Source organism: Triturus cristatus, chromosome 1_1, assembly GCF_964204655.1.
Source record: "Triturus cristatus chromosome 1_1, aTriCri1.1, whole genome shotgun sequence".
Classification (NCBI taxonomy): Eukaryota; Metazoa; Chordata; class Amphibia; order Caudata; family Salamandridae; genus Triturus; species Triturus cristatus.
Window position 1 is genome coordinate 78,281,997 of NC_140579.1, and position 25,727 is coordinate 78,307,723.

The 25,727-nt window shown below is 52.9% G+C and overlaps 1 protein-coding gene across 1 annotated transcript in view; it reads right to left on the minus strand.

Moving 5' to 3' along the window:
• LOC146869492 (E3 ubiquitin-protein ligase TRIM39-like) overlaps window positions 1-14,142 on the minus strand; it is a 203,217-nt gene extending 189,075 nt beyond the window's left edge. The window contains exon 1 of the mRNA XM_085600308.1: window positions 13,679-14,142. Coding sequence (XP_085456434.1) covers window positions 13,679-14,092 — 414 coding nt within the window. The 5' untranslated portion in view covers window positions 14,093-14,142. The remainder of the gene's footprint in view (window positions 1-13,678) is intronic.
• Window positions 14,143-25,727: the final 11,585 nt, after the last annotated feature.

Below are 25,727 nucleotides of genomic sequence, written 5' to 3' on the forward strand. Positions count from 1 at the left end.
GATAATGTTTCTCACCGAAACATGGTTACATGAAGGGTCGAACCCTACTGTCGCCAGTGCTCTCCCTCCTGACTATAGGATACTGAGGAAGGACAGAGAGGGAGGCAGAGGTGGAGGGGTTGCGATTATTTATAAACAGCCTCTAGTCTGTCAACAGATATTATTAACGGATCCTATAGGAGCTGAGTGTCTTGGCTTCAGCGTAACAGTGTCCCCCCCTCAAACGATTGCTGGGGTCTTGATTTACCGCCCACCGGGCCAGGCCGGTAGTTTTTTAGAATCAATTGGCCTTGCTATCACGCCAATTATGGCCAAATTTGGACAATGTCTGATTTTAGGGAATTTCAACATTCATTTTGACCAAGTTATGGATGCACATTCTGTAAAACTCCAGGAGTTATTTAACATTTTTATGTTGGCCCCTTATGTAATACACCCCACGCATGAAAAAGGCCATACTTTAGACCAGATCTTTTCCACTACGAAGTTGGAAGTAGAGGTCCCTGAGCATATTATCTGGTCTGACTATTTTTTGGTCAATTTTACAATAGCTAAGATTTTAACCAAACCTTTGAGATATTGTAATCCCCGTTCAGAGACTTTCAGGTCTTTTAATCAAATAACCCCTGAATCAACTGCTTATATGCTTAATAAATTTCCCCTGGTGGTCAAAAACAATCTGGAGCACGATGTTTATGCGCTGGAAAATTGGCTCCGGGAGTACAGCATGGAATTGGCCCCTATCAAACTACGAGTAGCCAAGCAAGGCCGGAACTCGGCACCATGGTTCACTGAGTCTCTGAGAAAGAGTAAAGGTGCATGTAAGATCCTAGAATGGCGATGGAGAAGGAACTTCGATCCAGAGGAAAAACTAATATATAAAGGTGCGTTGAAGGTCCACTATGCTAAGATCCGTGATGGAAAAAAACAATTCCTGGCCAGGAAAATTGAACAAGCCGAGAACTGTGCGAAGGAATTGTTTAAGGTTGTAAAAGATTTCATGGTTCCCCTTGCCTCAAAAAGCCCTTTTTCTCCCACGGCCATGTGGGCTAAGAAAATGGCCCAATTCTTTTATAATAAAATCCAAAAAATTCAAGACTCGTTTGGGAGTTCCGGACAGAATGTGATTAGTAGCTTGCCTAACTCTTCTCCTATAAATGTTTCTAGTGGGAATACTCTGTTGGAGTTTGTTCCTATGACTAAGGAAACCTCCTTAAAAATCATGTCAGCCTTAAAGTCGGGATCACCCACTGACCCTATTCCAGCAAAAATACTGGCAACAATTGCCGAAGTCATAAATCCTGCTGTGAATAAAATATTAAATTTGTCGTTGTATGAGGGAAGGTTGCCTGAAATTTGGAAACACGGAAAAATTCTCCCAAAAGCCTACTGCAGATCCGCTAGTAGTCAGCAACTACAGGCCGATATCTCTACTACCGTTTTTTTTTCTAAAGTGGTAGAGAAGTATGTCAATGCAACCCTGACTGATTTTATCGAAGAAAATCAGATGCTTCACCCGAGTCAATCAGGCTTCAGGACGAATTTCAGTACTGAAACTGCCGTTAGAAGTTGTTGAAACCATCAAAAATGTACTTGATACCGGAGGCAAAGCAGTACTGATATTACTGGATTTATCAGCAGCCTTCGATACCGTGCCCCATGATAGGCTCCTTCTTAGGTTGAAGGAGAGTAATATCGGGGGCACGGTTCTCAGATGGTTCATCTCCTTCTTAAGTGATCGTCAGCAGACAATTTGGGCCCGCCTTTCTCTAGTCCTAATCAAGCCCTAAATGTAGGGGTTCCACAGGGTTCAGTGTTGAGCCCCACCCTTTTTAATATATATATGGCCCCCCTAGGCCCACAGGCTGAAAAATATGGGCAAAAATTATATCATATGCTGGCGACACACAATTGCTTTTTACGTGTGGAAAGAAGGAGACGTTCAATGGAAATAAAATTAACATCTGACTGACTGAGGTGTTTAACTGGTTTAGCCAAAACCAGTTACTTTGTAATTCAGATAAATCTGAAATCATCTTCTTTGGACACACCCCAGATAATGAATGGCACCAATGGTGGCCAATAAATTGCGCCCCCCCTGCGAAGCCGGCATGCACAGTAAAGAATAAAAATTGATTCCGATCTGACTATGAAAACTCAGGTCCAATCTATGGCTGGCACATGCTTTGGACTGCTAAAAACTATGAGAAATGTCCTCCCTCTTCTCCCAATTGCACACAAGAAAACTGTGGTCCAGGCTCTGATTATGTCCAGACTGGACTATGTAAACGTATTGTATCTAGGTCTTCCAAACTACCTATTGAATCGTTTGCAGATAGTTCAAAATGCCGCGGCCAGGGCAGCTCTGACAGCTGGGCCGAGAGACCATATGTCTTCTCACCTGAGCACCTTACATTGGCTGCCAGTAAGACAAAGGATATGTGTAGGACTTGGCCCTTTTTCCCTCAGTTGTTTTCATTTTTCATGCTGATGAAGATTCAGGGAGCCATTTTATCTACCCCTGAAACTTCTATCTGAGGGCCTGAAGCACAAAATGGTGGCCACCTGTGACATCACCAGCATCCACTGGAACCTACCAGCACCTTCCAGAACATTCCAGGAGCTTCCAGAACCCTGTGACCGTTGGAGGCGGTTTAGAATGTTGGGAGGACAAGAGAGGCAGTTGGCAGTTGGAGCTGGCAGTTGGCACCTGACTGGTGAAGAGAGAGGAGCACAACAGCGAAGGAGGAAGGAGTGAAGCAGTAGGGGTGGAAACTTGTGCCTGGAGTGGGGTCCATAAACCCACCCTTGATACTTGTCCCTACTGATGGATCCCAGCCTATAGCCCTGTGTGGGAAGAAGTCAGAAGAAAACCATCCTAAGGACCTGGACAGCAGGAACAGGCCTTAGAAATAAGAAGACAGCAAGATTCTGACCTGAGAACTGGTTTCCCTGGAGCCTGGCGTCGAGTAGCCGAAGACCTGGAGCCCGAGGTGGAGAAGCGGCGCTGACTGAGGTAGCAGACGTCGTACCCGGAGCCGCCTGAGGTCGTAAGAGGGCGCCGGCGGGGGTCGAGAGGAATACCAGAGGTCGAGGAGGAAGTGAACCGAGGTCGAGTGAGCGGCGTCATCGGAAGGGTGAAGTCCGCCCTCCGGAGTCGTCGGAGACCGAGGTCGAGGAGCACCGGAGGTCGGGAGTGAGGATCGCACTCCGGAGTCGCCCGGAACCTGTAAGGAGGAACACCGGAGGTCGGGGGTGAGGATCGCACCCCGGAGTCGCCGGAAGTCGACAGCGAGGCCAGGCCGGCCGACGTCATCGGAGCCGAGTGCGCCATCGGACCGGAGCCGCCCGAAGTCGACATCGTGTGAAGAGACTGCCCGACGCCGTCGAATCGGAGGTCGAGTTCGAACCGAGGCCACCGACATCGGACCGGAACCGCCTACCGGCGTCGTCAAAGAACTGACAGTGTGCCGAGGCCGCCGAGACCGAACCGGAACCGCCTCACGGCGTCGACACGACTCCAGCGGCGTCGGAACATCAGAAAAGGGCAGTAAGTGGAGTAGAGGGCGCCTAAGGCCCTGTGGAGACCTGAGAGACTACTCTGAGGGGCTAGGGAGGTGCTGAAACCCACCTGACTGTGCCTGGGGTGAACTGGGACTGACCTAGAGAGGTTGTGTGGAGAGGGAAGCCAGGGCATTGGAATTCCCCCCTTTTGATCTACCTCAGTTTAGGCCTCAGCCTTTGCCTCAGCCAGGGAGTAGCCCCCCTCAAGCCTTCCACACCCTACAAGCTGTACCTGGGCCAAATCAGCCCTTAAGAGTTGAAGTGCCATCTGATTCACAAAGTGTACTGTATACTTCTAATTATTTATTGGGGATACTGTATTTATTAAGTTCTTATCTATTTATTGCTGCACTGAATTCATAGGTCCACGGGACTTGTTGGTGTACAGTATTTATTGGTACAGTATTTATTGGTACAGTATTTATTACCTCAAAGTATTTAATTGTCTGTATATATTGCACTTGTATTTATGCCCTGTTATTTATGATCACCCCTATTTATTTCAGCAAACAGCAAATATTTATTTGACCTGCTCTATTTAAAATGTATATACTGTGATTGTTATTTATTTTCCCAATCAGCAACTAAGAGAAGAAAGATAAAGAAGAATATTTTCATAATTTTTACGGTGTAGAGTCGTTTTTGGAACGGATGCACGCATGGTTATTGTATGGGTATATTGTATGCTTAGCACTGCGCCTGTTTCCTGACCACTCGAGCCAAGCTACCCCATTGTGTTGGGAAGGTCCACCACCACCCTGCGGAGTGGGAGTGGGGCTGTTTCCAACAATATGTTTTAAATCCCTGGTCTTAACGTTTAAAGCCATTAATATAATTGGAGCACCTTATCTTAGAAATAAGATTCAGCTCTATAAACCCCTCAGAACATTACGTTCGGTCTCACAACAACTAGTAAATGTGCACAAATTTTTCCTTTCTCGTAAGGGTGGTCGCTCCTTTCAGGTGGGCGCAGCAAAACTATGGAATAGCCTCCCTCTCAAGCTGCGACAGGAATGCGACCTCTTAAAGTTTCGTAAGGGCGTGAAAACTTGGCTTTTTCAATACTAGAGTGGTAATATATGCTAATTCTGCTTTCTGTGTTGGGGTCAAATCAGCGCCGGGACACTCCTAGGAGTAGCTGCGCGCTTAATAAATTCCCCATAACATAACATAACATAGATTTCCAATCTAACTTAGATTCCTACCACTGTCCCTGTAACGGGAAGTCGGGTCAATCAGTCAAAGTTACATTTTTTGCTTTTTTTGATTTTTATTCAATGTACACTGAAAGCATTTTTTACCATTAATTAAGAGACATTGTATCACAGATTTTAGAGAAGCCGATGATATCTTGCTCCAGATGAATAATGAGGATTGCATCTATCATGTGGGATTGTTTTTTGAAAAACGCGGTGAGGGCACGAAAAACAATGGATGCCTTTTAGGGCTCAGGTTTTCAGTGGTATTAGGATATGGAGACTGGATTGATTCTACCATGATTAGGACTATAGCACAAGTCTGTTTTAACTATTTTAACTATGTGTGTGCATGGTTTGTATTTTTATGGTTGCTTATGCAACTGAATAAAGATCTGTGAAATTGAATTGAATGGAATAAGGCATCTACAAGAAGACTCTGTAGACTGAGTAACAAAGGGGTGGAGATCATTGTCCATATTGTATGTGTATGCCCTGGTCTAATGATAGGAAGGAGAACAGGGAATCCTTCCTTGTATGCAAGCGGTCATTGTATGCCTTAGACCCAATGATAAATTGTCATTACGCAAACATTTTAAATGTGGTTGGAAAATTATTATTATTGGGTACAGAGGATCACTTGAAGTGTACATGAGTCCATTCAAACTGTATATTGTTTTGTTATCCCATGCTCTATATTTTATATAGTAGTGCAAATATTATTGCATTTTAGCTATTGTATAGGGCACATGCACTTAAGGGCAACGTAATATTTTTGTCTTCGGAATAAATAGCAAGAGTTTCTAGTTTTACAAGTAATCCGTCTATATTTTATAAACATTAAATGTTTTTATATTAGTGTTTTTGGGTCCCAAACTTCAATGAAATGTTGCTTGATGTATATATTTTAATAATAATGTTTTCTATGCTATGACTTTAAATACCAAGGCATGAATAAATAAACTTGAAACATTAAGAACTTTATTCCAAGAAATTCACCTGGACACGGAGCAATCTAGGAAATTCCTGTACTCTGCGCTTTCCAATCAACTACTGTCCTCTTCTCTGAACCAAGCCTAGCATGGCCTCTATTCTGGAACAAAAGGACGACTGAAGAGTGAAGCACAACAGCAGGGCCGGCTTTAGGGCAGTGCGACTGGTGCGGTCGCACTGGGCGCGGACCTGTGGAGGGGGGCGCTGTGACCTCAGGGGGGCGCTGTGTTTAGCAATATCTTAAGATGAGACAGATAAGGGGCACTTTTGGAGGTGGTAGAGATAGAATCCGAAGAAGTGGTCAAGGGATGTGGGGGCATCAAAAGTGATTGTCGCACAGGGCGTCATCTGCGCTGAAGCCGGCCCTGCACAACAGAACAGACATGATTTGCTCAAGCAGTTAGTTTAAAACTATAGCTAGTCTGTACCTGACCCGCATGCCAGCATCTCCACACAGCTTCACCGGGAACCAGGACATGATCTAAGAACACCCCTAATGAGAAAGCCACTATGCAATGGACCAATGACTAATGAAGCATTCATTTCATATTCCTCAAAGCATAGTCGGTTTTGTCAACGACATAAGCTTTGCGATGAATGGCTCTAATGCACACAACAGCTAAACCTAACATTATTATTCTACCCTCAGAATGACTGGCTGCAAGAAAGTGCCAAAGTGGCCTCAGCGTCACATTGTATGTTTTTGTCTAAGAACCCCTTTCCTACAACAGCAAAATGAGGGCAGCCTCACTCTGTGACCTTTAGCACATACACCTAGGACAATTTCTGCAACTCCAATTGGTATATTTCTAATGCATTGCATTACTTTTTGATCCATTGTGTGATTATGACCCGTTTAAAAAAACTCTGTACATCCGAAGTTTTATTTATGTTACTTTATATGTGTAGTGTAGGGTCAATAGTCCACAGCGGCCCCCTAAAGCACAAGCCTATGTTCTCAAAAGTATTTTTATCATGTTAAATACCGTAAGCAAGCAAACAAGTGTAAAGGGTTTAAAGGCACAGCCTCTAAACATACAAAAATATCCTATTTGCAGTAGTGCTTTTAAATTAAGCATACTAACTGTATGAGGTGCAGTGAAAAACATATCCAGACAAACATTGTTTGTGAGAGATAGCAGGATACAGGAATATATTTTAATTATTAAAATGTAATGTTGGTGTGGTCCTGGGCAGCCTCTTAAAGACCTTTGGTGTAGCCCTAGCCAGCCTCTCCAATGGGGAGCATCGTGTAGTCTGGTCCCAATTTCAGCTGCTCCACCTCTACAGCACACATACCTTGTGCTCCTCTGCAGCCTCTGGAATGGGAAGCAGTGCAGGTCTCGCCCCGTTGCTGCCCTGGATTTACAGCACACACACCTTGTGCTCCTCTGCAGCCTCTGGAATGGGAAGCAGTGCAGGTCTCGTCCCGTTGCTTGCTGCCCTTGATTACAGCACACACACCTTGTGCTCCTCTGCAGCCTCTGGAATGGGAAGCAGTGCAGGTCTGGCCCCGTTGCTGTCCTGGATTTACAGCGCACACACCTTGTGCTCCTCTGCAGCCTCTGGAATGGGAAGCAGTGCAGGTCCGGCCCCGTTGCTGTCCTGGATTTACAGCACACATGCCTTGTGCTCCTCTGCAGCCTCTGGAATGGGAAGCAGTGCAGGTCTCGTCCCGTTGCTTGCTGCCCTTGATTACAGCACACACACCTTGTGCTCCTCTGCAGCCTCTGGAATGGGAAGCAGTGCAGGTCTGGCCTCGTTGCTGTCCTGGATTTACAGCGCACATACCTTGTGCACCTCTGCAGCCTCTGGAATGGGAAGCAGTACAGGTCTGGCCCCGTTGCTTGCTGCCCTTAATTACAGCGCACATGCCTTGTGCTCCTCTGCAGCCTCTGGAATGGGAAGCAGTGCAGGTCTGGCCCCGTTGCTGTCCTGGATTTACAGCGCACACACCTTGTGCCCCTCTGCAGCCTCTGGAATGGGAAGCAGTGCAGGTCTGGCCTCGTTGCTGTCCTGGATTTACAGCGCACATACCTTGTGCACCTCTGCAGCCTCTGGAATGGGAAGCAGTACAGGTCTGGCCCCGTTGCTTGCTGCCCTTGATTACAGCGCACATACCTTGTGCACCTCTGCAGCCTCTGGAATGGGAAGCAGTGCTGGTCTGGCCCCGTTGCTGCCCTGGATTTAAAGCACACATACCTTGTGCTCCTCTGCAGCCTCTGGAATGGGAAGCAGTGCAGGTATGGCCCCGTTGCTGCCCTGGATTTACAGCACACATGCCTTGTGCTCCTCTGCAGCCTCTGGAATGGGAAGCAGTGCAGGTCTGGCCCCGTTGCTGTCCTGGATTTACAGCGCACACACCTTGTGCTCCTCTGCAGCCTCTGGAATGGGAAGCAGTGCAGGTCTGGCCTCGTTGCTGTCCTGGATTTACAGCGCACATGCCTTGTGCTCCTCTGCAGCCTCTGGAATGAGAAGCAGTGCAGGTCTCGCCCCATTGCTGCCCTGGATTTACAGCACACACACCTTGTGCTCCTCTGCAGCCTCTGGAATGGGAAGCAGTGCAGGTCTCGCCACGTTGCTGCCCTGGATTTACAGCGCACATGCCTTGTGCTCCTCTGCAGCCTCTGGAATGGAAAGCAGTGCAGGTCTCGCCCCGTTGCTTGCCCCCCTTGATTACAGCACACACACCTTGTGCTCCTCTGCAGCCTCTGGAATGGGAAGCAGTGCAGGTCTCGCCCCGTTGCTTGCTGCCCTTGATTACAGCGCACATGCCTTGTGCTCCTCTGCAGCCTCTGGAATGGGAAGCAGTGCAGGTCTGGCCCCGTTGCTGCCCTGGATTTGCAGCGCACATACCTTGTGCTCCTCTGCAGCCTCTGGAATGGGAAGCAGTGCAGGTCTGGCCCCATTGCTGTCCTGGATTTACAGCGCACACACCTTGTGCTCCTCTGCAGCCTCTGGAATGGGAAGCAGTGCAGGTCTGGCCCCGTTGCTGTCCTGGATTTACAGCACACACACCTTGTGCTCCTCTGCAGCCTCTGGAATGGGAAGCAGTGCAGGTCTCGCCCCGCTGCTTGCTGCCCTTGATTACAGCACACACACCTAGTGCTCCTCTGCAGCCTCTGGAATGGAAAGCAGTGCAGGTCTGGCCCCGTTGCTGTCCTGGATTTACAGCACACACACCTTGTGCTCCTCTGCAGCCTCTGGAATGGGAAGCAGTGCAGGTCTCGCCCCGCTGCTTGCTGCCCTTGATTACAGCACACACACCTAGTGCTCCTCTGCAGCCTCTGGAATGGAAAGCAGTGCAGGTCTGGCCCCGTTGCTGCCCTGGATTTACAGCGCACATACCTTGTGCTCCTCTGCAGCCTCTGGAATGGGAAGCAGTGCAGGTCTGGCCCCGTTGCTGTCCTGGATTTACAGCACACACACCTTGTGCTCCTCTGCAGCCTCTGGAATGGGAAGCAGTGCAGGTCTGGCCCCGTTGCTGCCCTGGATTTACAGCGCACACACCTTGTGCTCCTCTGCAGCCTCTGGAATGGGAAGCAGTGCAGGTCTGGCCCCGTTGCTGTCCTGGATTTACAGCGCACATACCTTGTGCTCCTCTGCAGCCTCTGGAATGGGAAGCTGTGCAGATCTGGCCCCGTTGCTGCCCTGGATTTACAGCACACATGCCTTGTGCTCCTCTGCAGCCTCTGGAATGGGAAGCAGTGCAGGTCTCGCCCCGTTGCTTGCTGCCCTTGATTACAGTACACACACCTTGTGCTCCTCTGCAGCCTCTGGAATGGGAAGCAGTGCAGGTCTGGCCCCGTTGCTGTCCTGGATTTACAGCGCACATACCTTGTGCTCCTCTGCAGCCTCTGGAATGGGAAGCAGTGCAGGTCTGGCCCCGTTGCTTGCTGCCCTTGATTACAGCACACACACCTTCTGCTCCTCTGCAGCCTCTGGAATGGGAAGCAGTGCAGGTCTCGCCCCGTTGCTGTCCTGGATTTACAGCACACATGCCTTGTGCTCCTCTGCAGCCTCTGGAATGGGAAGCAGTGCAGGTCTCGCCCCGTTGCTTGCTGCCCTTGATTACAGCACACACACCTTGTGCTCCTCTGCAGCCTCTGGAATGGGAAGCAGTGCAGGTCTGGCCCAGTTGCTTGCTGCCCTTGATTACAGCGCACATACCTTGTGCTCCTCTGCAGCGTCTGGAATGGGAAGCAGTGCAGGTCTGGCCCAGTTGCTTGCTGCCCTTGATTACAGCACACACACCTTGTGCTCCTCTGCAGCCTCTGGAATGGGAAGCAGTGCAGGTCTCGCCCCGTTGCTGTCCTGGATTTACAGCACACATGCCTTGTGCTCCTCTGCAGCCTCTGGAATGGGAAGCACTGCAGGTCTCGCCCCGTTGCTTGCTGCCCTTGATTACAGCACACACACCTTGTGCTCCTCTGCAGCCTCTGGAATGGGAAGCAGTGCAGGTCTGGCCCCGTTGCTGTCCTGGATTTACAGCGCACATACCTTGTGCTCCTCTGCAGCCTCTCGAATGGGAAGCAGTGCAGGTCTGGCCCCGTTGCTGTCCTGGATTTACAGCACACACACCTTGTGCTCCTCTGCAGCCTCTGGAATGGGAAGCAGTGCAGGTCTGGCCCCGTTGCTGTCCTGGATTTACAGCGCACATGCCTTGTGCTCCTCTGCAGCCTCTGGAATGGGAAGCAGTGCAGGTCTCGTCCCGTTGCTTGCTGCCCTTGATTAAAGCACACACACCTTGTGCTCCTCTGCAGCCTCTGGAATGTTAAGCAGTGCAGGTCTGGCCCCGTTGCTGCCCTGGATTTACAGCGCACATACCTTGTGCTCCTCTGCAGCGTCTGGAATGGGAAGCAGTGCAGGTCTCGCCCCGTTGCTGCCCTGGATTTACAGCGCACACACCTTGTGCTCCTCTGCAGCCTCTGGAATGGGAAGCAGTGCAGGTCTCGCTCCGTTGCTGCCCTGGATTTACAGCACACACACCTTGTGCTCCTCTGCAGCCTCTGGAATGGGAAGCAGTGCAGGTCTCGCCCCGTTGCTGCCCTGGATTTACAGCGCACACACCTTGTGCTCCTCTGCAGCCTCTGGAATGGGAAGCAGTGCAGGTCTCGCCCCGTTGCTGCCCTGGATTTACAGCACACACACCTTGTGCTCCTCTGCAGCCTCTGGAATGGGAAGCAGTGCAGGTCTCGCCCCGTTGCTTGCTGCCCTTGATTACAGCACACACACCTTGTGCTCCTCTGCAGCCTCTGGAATGGGAAGCAGTGCAGGTCTGGCCCCGTTGCTTGCTGCCCTTGATTACAGCACACACACCTTGTGCTCCTCTGCAGCCTCTGGAATGGGAAGCAGTGCAGGTCTGGCCCCGTTGCTGTCCTGGATTTACAGCGCACATACCTTGTGCTCCTCTGCAGCCTCTGGAATGGGAAGCAGTGCAGGTCTCGCCCCGTTGCTTGCTGCCCTTGATTACAGCACACACACCTTGTGCTCCTCTGCAGCCTCTGGAATGGGAAGCAGTGCAGGTCTCGTCCCGTTGCTGCCCTTGATTACAGCGCACACACCTTGTGCTCCTCTGCAGCCTCTGGAATGGGAAGCAGTGCAGGTCTCGCCCCATTGCTGCCCTAGATTACAGCGCACACACCTTGTGCTCCTCTGCAGCCTCTGGAATGGGAAGCAGTGCAGGTCTCGCCCCGTTGCTGCCCTTGATTACAGCACACACAACTTGTGCTCCTCTGCAGCCTCTGGAATGGGAAGCAGTGCAGGTCTGGCCCCGTTGCTGTCCTGGATTTAAAGCACACACACCTTGTGCTCCTCTGCAGCCTCTGGAATGGGAAGCGGTGCAGGTCTGGCCCCGTTGCTGCCCTGGATTTACAGCGCACATGCCTTGTGCTCCTCTGCAGCCTCTGGAATGGGAAGCAGTGCAGGTCTGGCCCCGTTGCTGTCCTGGATTTACAGCACACACACCTTGTGCTCCTCTGCAGCCTCTGGAATGGGAAGCAGTGCAGGTCTGGCCCCGTTGCTGTCCTGGATTTACAGCACACATGCCTTGTGCTCCTCTGCAGCCTCTGAAATTGGAAGCAGTGCAGGTCTGGCCCCGTTGCTGCCCTGGATTTACAGCGCACATGCCTTGTGCTCCTCTGCAGCCTCTGGAATGGGAAGCAGTGCAGGTCTCGCCCCGTTGCTTGCTGCCCTTGATTACAGCACACACACCTTGTGCTCCTCTGCAGCCTCTGGAATGGGAAGCAGTACAGGTCTGGCCCCGTTGCTTGCTGCCCTTGATTACAGCGCACATACCTTGTGCTCCTCTGCAGCGTCTGGAATGGGAAGCAGTGCAGGTCTGGCCCGTTGCTGTCCTGGATTTACAGCACACATACCTTGTGCTCCTGTGCAGCCTCTGGAATGGGAAGCAGTGCAGGTCTCGCCCCGTTGCTGTCCTGGATTTACAGCACACATGCCTTGTGCTCCTCTGCAGCCTCTGGAATGGGAAGCAGTGCAGGTCTCGCCCCGTTGCTTGCTGCCCTTGATTACAGCACACACACCTTGTGCTCCTCTGCAGCCTCTGGAATGGGAAGCAGTGCAGGTCTCGCCCCGTTGCTTGCTGCCCTTGATTACAGCGCACATACCTTGTGCTCCTCTGCAGCCTCTGGAATGGGAAGCAGTGCAGGTCTGGCCCCGTTGCTTGCTGCCCTAGATTACAGCACACACACCTTGTGCCCCTCTGCAGCCTCTGGAATGGGAAGCAGTGCAGGTCTCGCCCCGTTGCTGTCCTGGATTTACAGCACACATGCCTTGTGCTCCTCTGCAGCCTCTGGAATGGGAAGCAGTGCAGGTCTCGCCCCGTTGCTTGCTGCCCTTGATTACAGCGCACACACCTTGTGCTCCTCTGCAGCCTCTGGAATGTGAAGCAGTGCAGGTCTGGCCCCGTTGCTGTCCTGGATTTACAGCGCGCATGCCTTGTGCTCCTCTGCAGCCTCTGGAATGGGAAGCAGTGCTGGTCTGGCCCCGTTGCTGCCCTGGATTTACAGCACACATGCCTTGTGCTCCTCGGCAGCCTCTGGAATGGGAAGCAGTGCAGGTCTGGCCCCGTTGCTGCCCTGGATTTACAGCGCACACACCTTGTGCTCCTCTGCAGCCTCTGGAATGGGAAGCAGTGGAGGTCTCGTCCCGTTGCTTGCTGCTCTTGATTACAGCACACACACCTTGTGCTCCTCTGCAGCCTCTGGAATGGGAAGCAGTGCAGGTCTGGCCCCGTTGCTGCCCTGGATTTACAGCGCACATACCTTGTGCTCCTATGCAGCCTCTGGAATGGGAGGCAGTGCAGGTCTCGCCCCGTTGCTTGCTGCACTTGATTACAGCACACATCCCTTGCAATCCTGTATTTTATTTCGAACAGGGAGCAAAGCATGAGGCTGGCCTAACCCTTCTCCAGACCCAGTGCATACACACCTTGCACTCCTGGGCAACATCTCGATTGTAGTGTAGTACTTTCTGTCACAGCATCTGAAGCAGACCGAAAGCACACATATACTCCTGGGCAGCAGTGGAATGGAGTGGCCCAGCGGCCCCAGCCTACTTCTGACACAGCACTAGAGCACACACACCTTTTACTCTTCGGCGGCCTCTCGAGTGGGAGCACCGTTCAGTGCAGCCTGGTCCAACCCCTGAACCAGCTCTGTAGCACACATACCGTGTACTCCTTGGCTGCTGGCAGCCTATCGAATGGGAGTTCCGTGTAGCCTAGTTCCACCCAGCTCTGCAGCACACATACCTTGTGCTCCTGGGCAGCCTCTTGGAGTGTTGTGTTGCGTGATTCCACCCCCCTCATTAGCAGCACACATACCTGGTACTCTTGGTCAGCCTCTCCAATGGGAGTACCGTATAGCCTAGTTACACCCCTGCCCCAGCTCTCTAAGCACACATACCTTGTACTCCTGGGCAGCCTCTCGAATGGGGAGCACCGTGTGGGGCTTGTGGTCACGTGACATGCTGCAGACCACACAGATGGGCTCCTGGTCATCTTCACAGAACAATTTCAGTTTCTCTTCGTGTTCTCGGCACAGATTCGCCTCCTGGGGGGTCGCACTCGGTAACTGATGCTCTTTAAGGATTTCCACCATGTTCGCCAGGTGTCTGTTGGGTCGGAGGGATTTTGTCTCGGAGACTGCTCTACACTGAGGACACGGGAAGTCTCTCTGCAGCCCCTGCCAGCACCGAGTGATACAGGACAGACAGAAGGTGTGTCCACACTCCACAACCACGGGGTCTGTGAAATATTCCAGACATATGGAGCAGGTGGCCTCCTCCTTTATGCCTCTGAGGTGGTTTGCAGTAGCCATGATGTCGTCCCGAGCAGGTAAACGTGAAGTTAAGTTTCGTTTCTCACAGTTTTGTGAAAGGGGCGTGTCTGTCTCTCCTTCCTTATACACCCTCCAACTTTCATTGGCTCCTGCACATCTACAGAACTGCCCGTCACTGTGAGGCTGATCTGGGCGCGTCTGCAGCGCAGAAGTGTCTTTGGATGAGCTGAGATCGAGTGCAGCAGAGTTGAAGTGTGAGCCTCTAACCAGACACTGTTTGCAGCAGAGCAGGGAGTGTCTGTGGATGAGCTGAGATCGAGTGCAGCAGAGTTGAAGTGTGAGCCTCTAACCAGACACTGTTTGCAGCAGAGCAGGGGCGGTCTGCATCTGAGCTGGGAATAAACCAATCTGCACTCGAGGTACCTGTCTGCAGATGAGCAAAGGTTCCTTGAACCCGTATTGGAGGTGCCCCCACCTGGGAGTGTCGAGGTCTGTGCTCTGAGTGGAAGGGAACGGATAACCTTTATAAAACGTAGTGTTCACCGAAGAGGGCATCTTGGCACTAGAAATAGAAACACACATAATTTGACAGGAGACAGAGGCATCATGAGGGGGGAGCGAATGCAGCAGAGCAGGGAGCGTCTATGTGTTGGCTGGGGTGGCATGAATGTTTCCTGTGAGTGCCACCAGAGGCGCAACTAGAGCCAAATTTCGGGGGGGGCTGAGCATAAATTTCGGGGGGGGCTGAACTTTAAGCAATAGGCAGAGTGGAGCTGCAGGGGCTCTTAGAAGGGGTGAAACAACAGCGAGGCCTCATTAACATGCAAATGGTCTTTTAAAGACCTGTGAAGTGCTCGGGTGCTGCTGCTTTTTTGCCCGGGAAGCTGTCTCATCCCGGGCTGCCACACACGACGGGGGGGGCTGAAGCCCTGTGAGTCCAATGGGTGTTGCGCGCCTGAGTGCCACCATTATTAGAAGGCCTGCAATGCTGATGAGTGACACCATATCAGGTGTGACACCTTTTTACAGTCTTGGTTTTTCATTGAACTGTACCTTGCACGCTCGGATTGAATGGTAAAACAAAACTACAAGTCCCAGAATGCAAACCACAGTAAGCCAGACAGTCAGACCTGGCTGTAAGTGTCATGCTGGGCATGGGGTCTCTTCTCAGCTCTGGTTCAGGGTACCTGCCCCAGTAGTGTTGAGTGTCTGAATCTAGGGTGTCAGTGTCTGCAGCGTGAGCTCAGAGTCCTCTCTGCGATAGCAGTGTCTGCCACTGAGACGGGAGGGTTATCTGGGAGGATGGACCGCTGACCTGGCAGTGTCTGCCACTGAAACAGGAGGGTTATCTGGGAGGATGGACCGCTGACCTGGCAGTGTCTGCCACTGAGACGGGAGGGTTATCTGGGAGGATGGACCGCCGACCTGGCAGTGTCTGCAACTTGAAAATGTGAATGGCTGTTTTCTTAAATGGAAAACCAATGAAACACTGAAAATGCCACTAGTTTAGCCTATAGCTGACACTTCCATCCATGAAGACACTCATCCATCCATACACTAAGTCACAAATGCATGTGTTCATCCACCAATTGGCTCATTCTTGCATTCACCCATTTACCACCCATCAACAGCAGCAGATACAAACCTCATTCAATCAAGAGGCCTGCTTTGCTGTGCTGCTAGATTGTGAGGAGTGTGAGAGCGCTACGGTAGTGTATGCCTGCCACTCTGTGAGCGCTTCACCTGCTGCCATTACAGTGTGACTCCAAGTCTGAGGAGTGTCAGACCGCTACCCAGTGAGGGGAGTGAGAGTGCTGCTATTACAGTGTGACTCCAAGTCTGAGGAGTGTCAGACCGCTACCCAGTGAGGGGAGTGAGAGTGCTGCTATTACAGTGTGACTCCAAGTCTGCGGAGTGTCAGACTGCTACCCAGTGAGGGGTGTGAGAGTGCTGCCATTACAGTGTGACTCCAAGCCTGAGGAGTGTCCGACCGCTACCCAGTGAGGGGTGTGAGAGTGCTGCTATTACAGTGTGACTCCAAGTCTGCGGAGTGTCAGACCGCTACCCAGTGAGGGGCGTGAGAGTGCTGCCATTACAGTGTGAGTCCAAGCCTGAGGAGTGTCAGACCGCTACCCAGTGAGGGGTGTGAGAGTGCTGCCATTACAGTGTGACTCCAAGTCTGAGGAGTGTCAGACCGCTACCAAGTGAGGGGAGTGAGAGTGCTGCTATTACAGTGTGACTCCAAGTCTGCGGAGTGTCAGACTGCTACCCAGTGAGGGGTGTGAGAGTGCTGCCATTACAGTGTGACTCCAAGTCTGCGGAGTGTCAGACCGCTACCCAGTGAGGGGCGTGAGAGTGCTGCCATTACAGTGTGAGTCCAAGCCTGAGGAGTGTCAGACCGCTACCCAGTGAGGGGTGTGAGAGTGCTGCTATTACAGTGTGACTCCAAGTCTATGGAGTGTTAGACCGCTACCCAGTGAGGGGTGTGAGAGTGCTGCTATTACAGTGTGACTCCAAGTCTATGGAGTGTTAGACCGCTACCCAGTGAGGGGTGTGAGAGTGCTGCTATTACAGTGTGACTGCAAGTCTGCGGATTGTCAGACCGCTACCCAGTGAGGGGGGTGAGAGTGCTGCCATTACAGTGTGACTGCAACTCTGCGGAGTGTTAGACCGCTACCCAGTGAGGGGTGTGAGAGTGCTGCCATTACAGTGTGACTCCAAGTCTGCGGAGTGTTAGACCGCTACCCAGTGAGGGGTGTGAGAGTGCTGCCATTACAGTGTGACTCCAAGTCTGAGGAGTGTTAGACTGCTACCCAGTGAGGGGTGTGAGAGTGCTGCCATTACAGTGTGAGTCCAAGTCTATGGAGTGTCAGACCGCTACCCAGTGAGGGGTGTGAGAGTGCTGCTATTACAGTGTGACTCCAAGTCTGCGGAGTGTCAGACCGCTACCCAGTGAGGGGTGTGAGAGTGCTGCTATTACAGTGTGACTCCAAGTCTGCGGAGTGTCAGACCGCTACCCCGTGAGGGGGGTGAGAGTGCTGCCATTACAGTGTGAGTCCAAGTCTGCGGAGTGTCAGACCGCTACCCAGTGAGGGGTGTGAGAGTGCTGCCATTACAGTGTGACTCCAAGTCTGCGGAGTGTCAGACTGCTACCCAGTGAGGGGTGTGAGAGTGCTGCCATTACAGTGTGACTGCAACTCTGCGGAGTGTCAGACCGCTACCCAGTGAGGGGTGTGAGAGTGCTGCCATTACAGTGTGACTCCAAGCCTGAGGAGTGTCCGACCGCTACCCAGTGAGGGGTGTGAGAGTGCTGCTATTACAGTGTGACTCCAAGTCTATGGAGTGTTAGACCGCTACCCAGTGAGGGGTGTGAGAGTGCTGCTATTACAGTTATGTTATGTTATGTTATGTTATGTTAAACGGGGTTTTGTTAAGCGCTCAGCTACTCAAGCAGAGTGTCCCGGCGCTGTCAGACCCGAAGCCACAGAGCTCTGAACAGGGGGGGGGGAGGCTTATTGGCTAAAGAGCCAAGTCTTGAGCTCTTTTCTGAAGGACAGCAAGCTCTCACTCATCCGTAAAGAGAGTGGGAGGGCATTCCAAGCCCGGGGCGCAAGGTACTTGAAGGAGCGTCCACCAATGCGGGCACGCCTAATTGCTGGGACCTTGGAGAGAGATAGAGACGCTGAGCGCAAGGCTCTGGCTGGTTTATAGAGGATAAACCTCTTTCTGAGATAACTAGGGCCCATGCCATGAAGGGTTTTAAAAGCAAGGGTGAGCTACAGTGTGACTCCAAGTCTGCGGAGTGTCAGACCGCTACCCAGTGAGGGGGGTGAGAGTGCTGCCATTACAGTGTGAGTCCAAGTCTGCGGAGTGTCAGACCGCTACCCAGTGAGGGGTGTGAGAGTGCTGCCATTACAGTGTGACTCCAAGTCTGCGGAGTGTCAGACCGCTACCCAGTGAGGGGTGTGAGAGTGCTGCCATTACAGTGTGAGTCCAAGTCTGCTGAGTGTTAGACCGCTACCCAGTGAGGGGTGTGAGAGTGCTGCCATTACAGTGTGACTCCAAGCCTGAGGAGTGTCAGACCGCTACCCAGTGAGGGGGGTGAGAGTGCTGCCATTACAGTGTGAGTCCAAGTCTGCGGAGTGTCAGACTGCTACCCAGTGAGGGGTGTGAGAGTGCTGCCATTACAGTGTGACTGCAACTCTGCGGAGTGTTAGACCGCTACCCAGTGAGGGGTGTGAGAGTGCTGCCATTACAGTGTGACTCCAAGTCTGCTGAGTGTTAAACCGCTACCCAGTGAGGGGTGTGAGAGTGCTCCCAGTTCGGTGTGACTCCAAGTCTGAGGAGTGTTAGACTGCTTCCCTGTGAGGGGTGTGAGAGTGCTGCCATTACAGTGTGACTGCAACTCTGTGGAGTGTTAGACCGCTACCCAGTGAGGGGTGTGAGAGTGCTGCCATTACAGTGTGAGTCCAAGTCTGAGGAGTGTTAGACTGCTACCCAGTGAGGGGTGTGAGAGTGCTGCCATTACAGTGTGAGTCCAAGTCTATGGAGTGTCAGACCGCTACCCAGTGAGGGGTGTGAGAGTGCTGCCATTACAGTGTGACTGCAACTCTGCGGAGTGTCAGACCGCTACCCAGTGAGGGGTGTGAGAGTGCTGCCATTACAGTGTGAGTCCAAGTCTGCTGAGTGTCAGACCGCTACCCAGTGAGGGGGGTGAGAGTGCTGCCATTACAGTGTGACTGCAACTCTGCGGAGTGTTAGACTGCTACCCAGTGAGGGGTGTGAGAGTGCTGCCATTACAGTGTGACTCCAAGTCTGCGGAGTGTTAGACCGCTACCCAGTGAGGGGTGTGAGAGTGCTGCCATTACAGTGTGAGTCCAAGTCTGCGGAGTGTTAGACCGCTACCCAGTGAGGGGTGTGAGAGTGCTGCCATTACAGTGTGACTCCAAGTCTGCTGAGTGTTAGACCGCTACCCAGTGAGGGGTGTGAGAGTGCTCCCAGTTCGGTGTGACTCCAAGTCTGAGGAGTGTTAGACTGCTTCCCTGTGAGGGGTGTGAGAGTGCTGCCATTACAGTGTGACTGCAACTCTGCGGAGTGTTAGACCGCTACCCAGTGAGGGGTGTGAGAGTGCTGCCATTACAGTGTGAGTCCAAGTCTGAGGAGTGTTAGACTGCTACCCAGTGAGGGGGGTGAGAGTGCTGCCATTACAGTGTGAGTCCAAGTCTATGGAGTGTCAGACCGCTACCCAGTGAGGGGTGTGAGAGTGCTGCTATTACAGTGTGACTCCAAGTCTGCGGAGTGTCAGACCGCTACCCAGTGAGGGGGGTGAGAGTGCTGCCATTACAGTGTGAGTCCAAGTCTGCGGAGTGTCAGACTGCTACCCAGTGAGGGGTGTGAGAGTGCTGCCATTACAGTGTGACTGCAACTCTGCGGAGTGTCAGACCGCTACCCAGTGAGGGGTGTGAGAGTGCTGCCATTACAGTGTGACTCCAAGCCTGAGGAGTGTCCGACCGCTACCCAGTGAGGGGTGTGAGAGTGCTGCTATTACAGTGTGACTCCAAGTCTATGGAGTGTTAGACCGCTACCCAGTGAGGGGTGTGAGAGTGCTGCTATTACAGTGTGACTCCAAGTCTGCGGAGTGTCAGACCGCTACCCAGTGAGGGGGGTGAGAGTGCTGCCATTACAGTGTGAGTCCAAGTCTGCGGAGTGTCAGACCGCTACCCAGTGAGGGGTGTGAGAGTGCTGCCATTACAGTGTGACTCCAAGTCTGCGGAGTGTCAGACCGCTACCCAGTGAGGGGTGTGAGAGTGCTGCCATTACAGTGTGAGTCCAAGTCTGCTGAGTGTTAGACCGCTACCCAGTGAGGGGTGTGAGAGTGCTGCCATTACAGTGTGACTCCAAGCCTGAGGAGTGTCAGACCGCTACCCAGTGAGGGGTGTGAGAGTGCTGCCATTACAGTGTGAGTCCAAGTCTGCGGAGTGTCAGACTGCTACCCAGTGAGGGGTGTGAGAGTGCTGCCATTACAGTGTGACTGCAACTCTGCGGAGTGTTAGACCGCTACCCAGTGAGGGGTGTGAGAGTGCTGCCATTACAGTGTGAGTCCAAGTCTGAGGAGTGTTAGACTGCTACCCAGTGAGGGGGGTGAGAGTGCTGCCATTACAGTGTGAGTCCAAGTCTATGGAGTGTCAGACCGCTACCCAGTGAGGGGTGTGAGAGTGCTGCTATTACAGTGTGACTCCAAGTCTGCGGAGTGTCAGACCGCTACCCAGTGAGGGGGGTGAGAGTGCTGCCATTACAGTGTGAGTCCAAGTCTGCTGAGTGTCAGACTGCTACCCAGTGAGGGGTGTGAGAGTGCTGCCATTACAGTGTGACTGCAACTCTGCGGAGTGTCAGACCGCTACCCAGTGAGGGGTGTGAGAGTGCTGCCATTACAGTGTGACTCCAAGCCTGAGGAGTGTCCGACCGCTACCCAGTGAGGGGTGTGAGAGTGCTGCTATTACAGTGTGACTCCAAGTCTATGGAGTGTTAGACCGCTACCCAGTGAGGGGTGTGAGAGTGCTGCTATTACAGTGTGACTCCAAGTCTGCGGAGTGTCAGACCGCTACCCAGTGAGGGGGGTGAGAGTGCTGCCATTACAGTGTGAGTCCAAGTCTGCGGAGTGTCAGACCGCTACCCAGTGAGGGGTGTGAGAGTGCTGCAATTACAGTGTGACTCCAAGTCTGCGGAGTGTCAGACCGCTACCCAGTGAGGGGTGTGAGAGTGCTGCCATTACAGTGTGAGTCCAAGTCTGCTGAGTGTTAGACCGCTACCCAGTGAGGGGTGTGAGAGTGCTGCCATTACAGTGTGACTCCAAGCCTGAGGAGTGTCAGACCGCTACCCAGTGAGGGGTGTGAGAGTGCTGCCATTACAGTGTGAGTCCAAGTCTGCGGAGTGTCAGACTGCTACCCAGTGAGGGGTGTGAGAGTGCTGCCATTACAGTGTGACTGCAACTCTGCGGAGTGTTAGACCGCTACCCAGTGAGGGGTGTGAGAGTGCTGCCATTACAGTGTGACTCCAAGTCTGCTGAGTGTTAAACCGCTACCCAGTGAGGGGTGTGAGAGTGCTCCCAGTTCGGTGTGACTCCAAGTCTGAGGAGTGTTAGACTGCTTCCCTGTGAGGGGTGTGAGAGTGCTGCCATTACAGTGTGACTGCAACTCTGCGGAGTGTCAGACCGCTACCCAGTGAGGGGCGTGAGAGTGCTGCCATTACAGTGTGAGTCCAAGTCTGCGGAGTGTCAGACTGCTACCCAGTGAGGGGTGTGAGAGTGCTGCCATTACAGTGTGACTCCAAGCCTGAGGAGTGTCCGACCGCTACCCAGTGAGGGGTGTGAGAGTGCTGCCATTACAGTGTGAGTCCAAGTCTGCGGAGTGTCAGACTGCTACCCAGTGAGGGGTGTGAGAGTGCTGCCATTACAGTGTGACTGCAACTCTGCGGAGTGTTAGACCGCTACCCAGTGAGGGGTGTGAGAGTGCTGCCATTACAGTGTGAGTCCAAGTCTGAGGAGTGTTAGACTGCTACCCAGTGAGGGGGGTGAGAGTGCTGCCATTACAGTGTGAGTCCAAGTCTATGGAGTGTCAGACCGCTACCCAGTGAGGGGTGTGAGAGTGCTGCTATTACAGTGTGACTCCAAGTCTGCGGAGTGTCAGACCGCTACCCAGTGAGGGGGGTGAGAGTGCTGCCATTACAGTGTGAGTCCAAGTCTGCTGAGTGTCAGACTGCTACCCAGTGAGGGGTGTGAGAGTGCTGCCATTACAGTGTGACTGCAACTCTGCGGAGTGTCAGACCGCTACCCAGTGAGGGGTGTGAGAGTGCTGCCATTACAGTGTGACTCCAAGCCTGAGGAGTGTCCGACCGCTACCCAGTGAGGGGTGTGAGAGTGCTGCTATTACAGTGTGACTCCAAGTCTATGGAGTGTTAGACCGCTACCCAGTGAGGGGTGTGAGAGTGCTGCTATTACAGTGTGACTCCAAGTCTGCGGAGTGTCAGACCGCTACCCAGTGAGGGGGGTGAGAGTGCTGCCATTACAGTGTGAGTCCAAGTCTGCGGAGTGTCAGACCGCTACCCAGTGAGGGGTGTGAGAGTGCTGCAATTACAGTGTGACTCCAAGTCTGCGGAGTGTCAGACCGCTACCCAGTGAGGGGTGTGAGAGTGCTGCCATTACAGTGTGAGTCCAAGTCTGCTGAGTGTTAGACCGCTACCCAGTGAGGGGTGTGAGAGTGCTGCCATTACAGTGTGACTCCAAGCCTGAGGAGTGTCAGACCGCTACCCAGTGAGGGGTGTGAGAGTGCTGCCATTACAGTGTGAGTCCAAGTCTGCGGAGTGTCAGACTGCTACCCAGTGAGGGGTGTGAGAGTGCTGCCATTACAGTGTGACTGCAACTCTGCGGAGTGTTAGACCGCTACCCAGTGAGGGGTGTGAGAGTGCTGCCATTACAGTGTGACTCCAAGTCTGCTGAGTGTTAAACCGCTACCCAGTGAGGGGTGTGAGAGTGCTCCCAGTTCGGTGTGACTCCAAGTCTGAGGAGTGTTAGACTGCTTCCCTGTGAGGGGTGTGAGAGTGCTGCCATTACAGTGTGACTGCAACTCTGCGGAGTGTTAGACCGCTACCCAGTGAGGGGTGTGAGAGTGCTGCCATTACAGTGTGAGTCCAAGTCTGAGGAGTGTTAGACTGCTACCCAGTGAGGGGTGTGAGAGTGCTGCCATTACAGTGTGAGTCCAAGTCTATGGAGTGTCAGACCGCTACCCAGTGAGGGGTGTGAGAGTGCTGCCATTACAGTGTGAGTCCAAGTCTGCTGAGTGTTAGACCGCTACCCAGTGAGGGGTGTGAGAGTGCTGCCATTACAGTGTGACTCCAAGCCTGAGGAGTGTCAGACTGCTACCCAGTGAGGGGTGTGAGAGTGCTGCCATTACAGTGTGAGTCCAAGTCTGCTGAGTGTCAGACCGCTACCCAGTGAGGGGGGTGAGAGTGCTGCCATTACAGTGTGACTGCAACTCTGCGGAGTGTTAGACCGCTACCCAGTGAGGGGTGTGAGAGTGCTGCCATTACAGTGTGACTCCAAGTCTGCGGAGTGTTAGACCGCTACCCAGTGAGGGGTGTGAGAGTGCTGCCATTACAGTGTGAGTCCAAGTCTGCGGAGTGTCAGACTGCTACCCAGTGAGGGGTGTGAGAGTGCTGCCATTACAGTGTGACTCCAAGCCTGAGGAGTGTCCGACCGCTACCCAGTGAGGGGCGTGAGAGTGCTGCTATTACAGTGTGACTCCAAGTCTGCGGAGTGTCAGACTGCTACCCAGTGAGGGGTGTGAGAGTGCTGCTATTACAGTGTGACTCCAAGTCTGCGGAGTGTCAGACCGCTACCCACTGAGGGGTGTGAGAGTGCTGCCATTACAGTGTGACTCCAAGCCTGAGGAGTGTCAGACTGCTACCCAGTGAGGGGTGTGAGAGTGCTGCCATTACAGTGTGAGTCCAAGTCTGCTGAGTGTCAGACCGCTACTCAGTGAGGGGGGTGAGAGTGCTGCCATTACAGTGTGACTGCAACTCTGCGGAGTGTTAGACCGCTACCCAGTGAGGGGTGTGAGAGTGCTGCCATTACAGTGTGACTCCAAGTCTGCGGAGTGTTCGACCGCTACCCAGTGAGGGGTGTGAGAGTGCTGCCATTACAGTGTGAGTCCAAGTCTGCGGAGTGTCAGACTGCTACCCAGTGAGGGGTGTGAGAGTGCTGCCATTACAGTGTGACTCCAAGCCTGAGGAGTGTCCGACTGCTACCCAGTGAGGGGCGTGAGAGTGCTGCTATTACAGTGTGACTCGAAGTCTGCGGAGTGTCAGACTGCTACCCAGTGAGGGGTGTGAGAGTGCTGCTATTACAGTGTGACTCCAAGTCTGCGGAGTGTCAGACTGCTACCCAGTGAGGGGTGTGAGAGTGCTGCCATTACAGTGTGACTCCAAGTCTGCGGAGTGTCAGACCGCTACCCAGTGAGGGGCGTGAGAGTGCTGCCATTACAGTGTGAGTCCAAGTCTGCGGAGTGTCAGACTGCTACCCAGTGAGGGGTGTGAGAGTGCTGCCATTACAGTGTGACTCCAAGCCTGAGGAGTGTCCGACCGCTACCCAGTGAGGGGTGTGAGAGTGCTGCTATTACAGTGTGACTCCAAGTCTATGGAGTGTTAGACCGCTACCCAGTGAGGGGTGTGAGAGTGCTGCTATTACAGTGTGACTCCAAGTCTGCGGAGTGTTAGACCGCTACCCAGTGAGGGGTGTGAGAGTGCTGCCATTACAGTGTGACTCCAAGCCTGAGGAGTGTCCGACCGCTACCCAGTGAGGGGTGTGAGAGTGCTGCCATTACAGTGTGACTGCAACTCTGCGGAGTGTCAGACCGCTACCCAGTGAGGGGTGTGAGAGTGCTGCTATTACAGTGTGACTCCAAGTCTATGGAGTGTTAGACCGCTACCCAGTGAGGGGTGTGAGAGTGCTGCCATTACAGTGTGAGTCCAAGTCTGCGGAGTGTCAGCTGCTACCCAGTGAGGGGTGTGAGAGTGCTGCCATTACAGTGTGACTCCAAGCCTGAGGAGTGTCCGACCGCTACCCAGTGAGGGGTGTGAGAGTGCTGCTATTACAGTGTGACTCCAAGTCTATGGAGTGTTAGACCGCTACCCAGTGAGGGGTGTGAGAGTGCTGCTATTACAGTGTGACTCCAAGTCTATGGAGTGTTAGACCGCTACCCAGTGAGGGGTGTGAGAGTGCTGCTATTACAGTGTGACTGCAATTCTGCGGAGTGTCAGACCGCTACCCAGTGAGGGGGGTGAGAGTGCTGCCATTACAGTGTGACTGCAACTCTGCGGAGTGTTAGACCGCTACCCAGTGAGGGGTGTGAGAGTGCTGCCATTACAGTGTGACTCCAAGTCTGCGGAGTGTTAGACCGCTACCCAGTGAGGGGTGTGAGAGTGCTGCCATTACAGTGTGACTCCAAGCCTGAGGAGTGTCAGACCGCTACCCAGTGAGGGGTGTGAGAGTGCTGCCATTACAGTGTGACTGCAACTCTGCGGAGTGTTAGACCGCTACCCAGTGAGGGGTGTGAGAGTGCTGCCATTACAGTGTGACTCCAAGTCTGCTGAGTGTTAGACCGCTACCCAGTGAGGGGTGTGAGAGTGCTCCCAGTTCGGTGTGACTCCAAGTCTGAGGAGTGTTAGACTGCTTCCCTGTGAGGGGTGTGAGAGTGCTGCCATTACAGTGTGACTGCAACTCTGCGGAGTGTTAGACCGCTACCCAGTGAGGGGTGTGAGAGTGCTGCCATTACAGTGTGAGTCCAAGTCTGAGGAGTGTTAGACTGCTACCCAGTGAGGGGTGTGAGAGTGCTGCCATTACAGTGTGAGTCCAAGTCTATGGAGTGTCAGACCGCTACCCAGTGAGGGGTGTGAGAGTGCTGCCATTACAGTGTGACTCCAAGTCTGCGGAGTGTCAGACCGCTACCCAGTGAGGGGGGTGAGAGTGCTGCCATTACAGTGTGAGTCCAAGTCTGGGGAGTGTCAGACTGCTACCCAGTGAGGGGTGTGAGAGTGCTGCCATTACAGTGTGACTGCAACTCTGCGGAGTGTCAGACCGCTACCCAGTGAGGGGTGTGAGAGTGCTGCCATTACAGTGTGA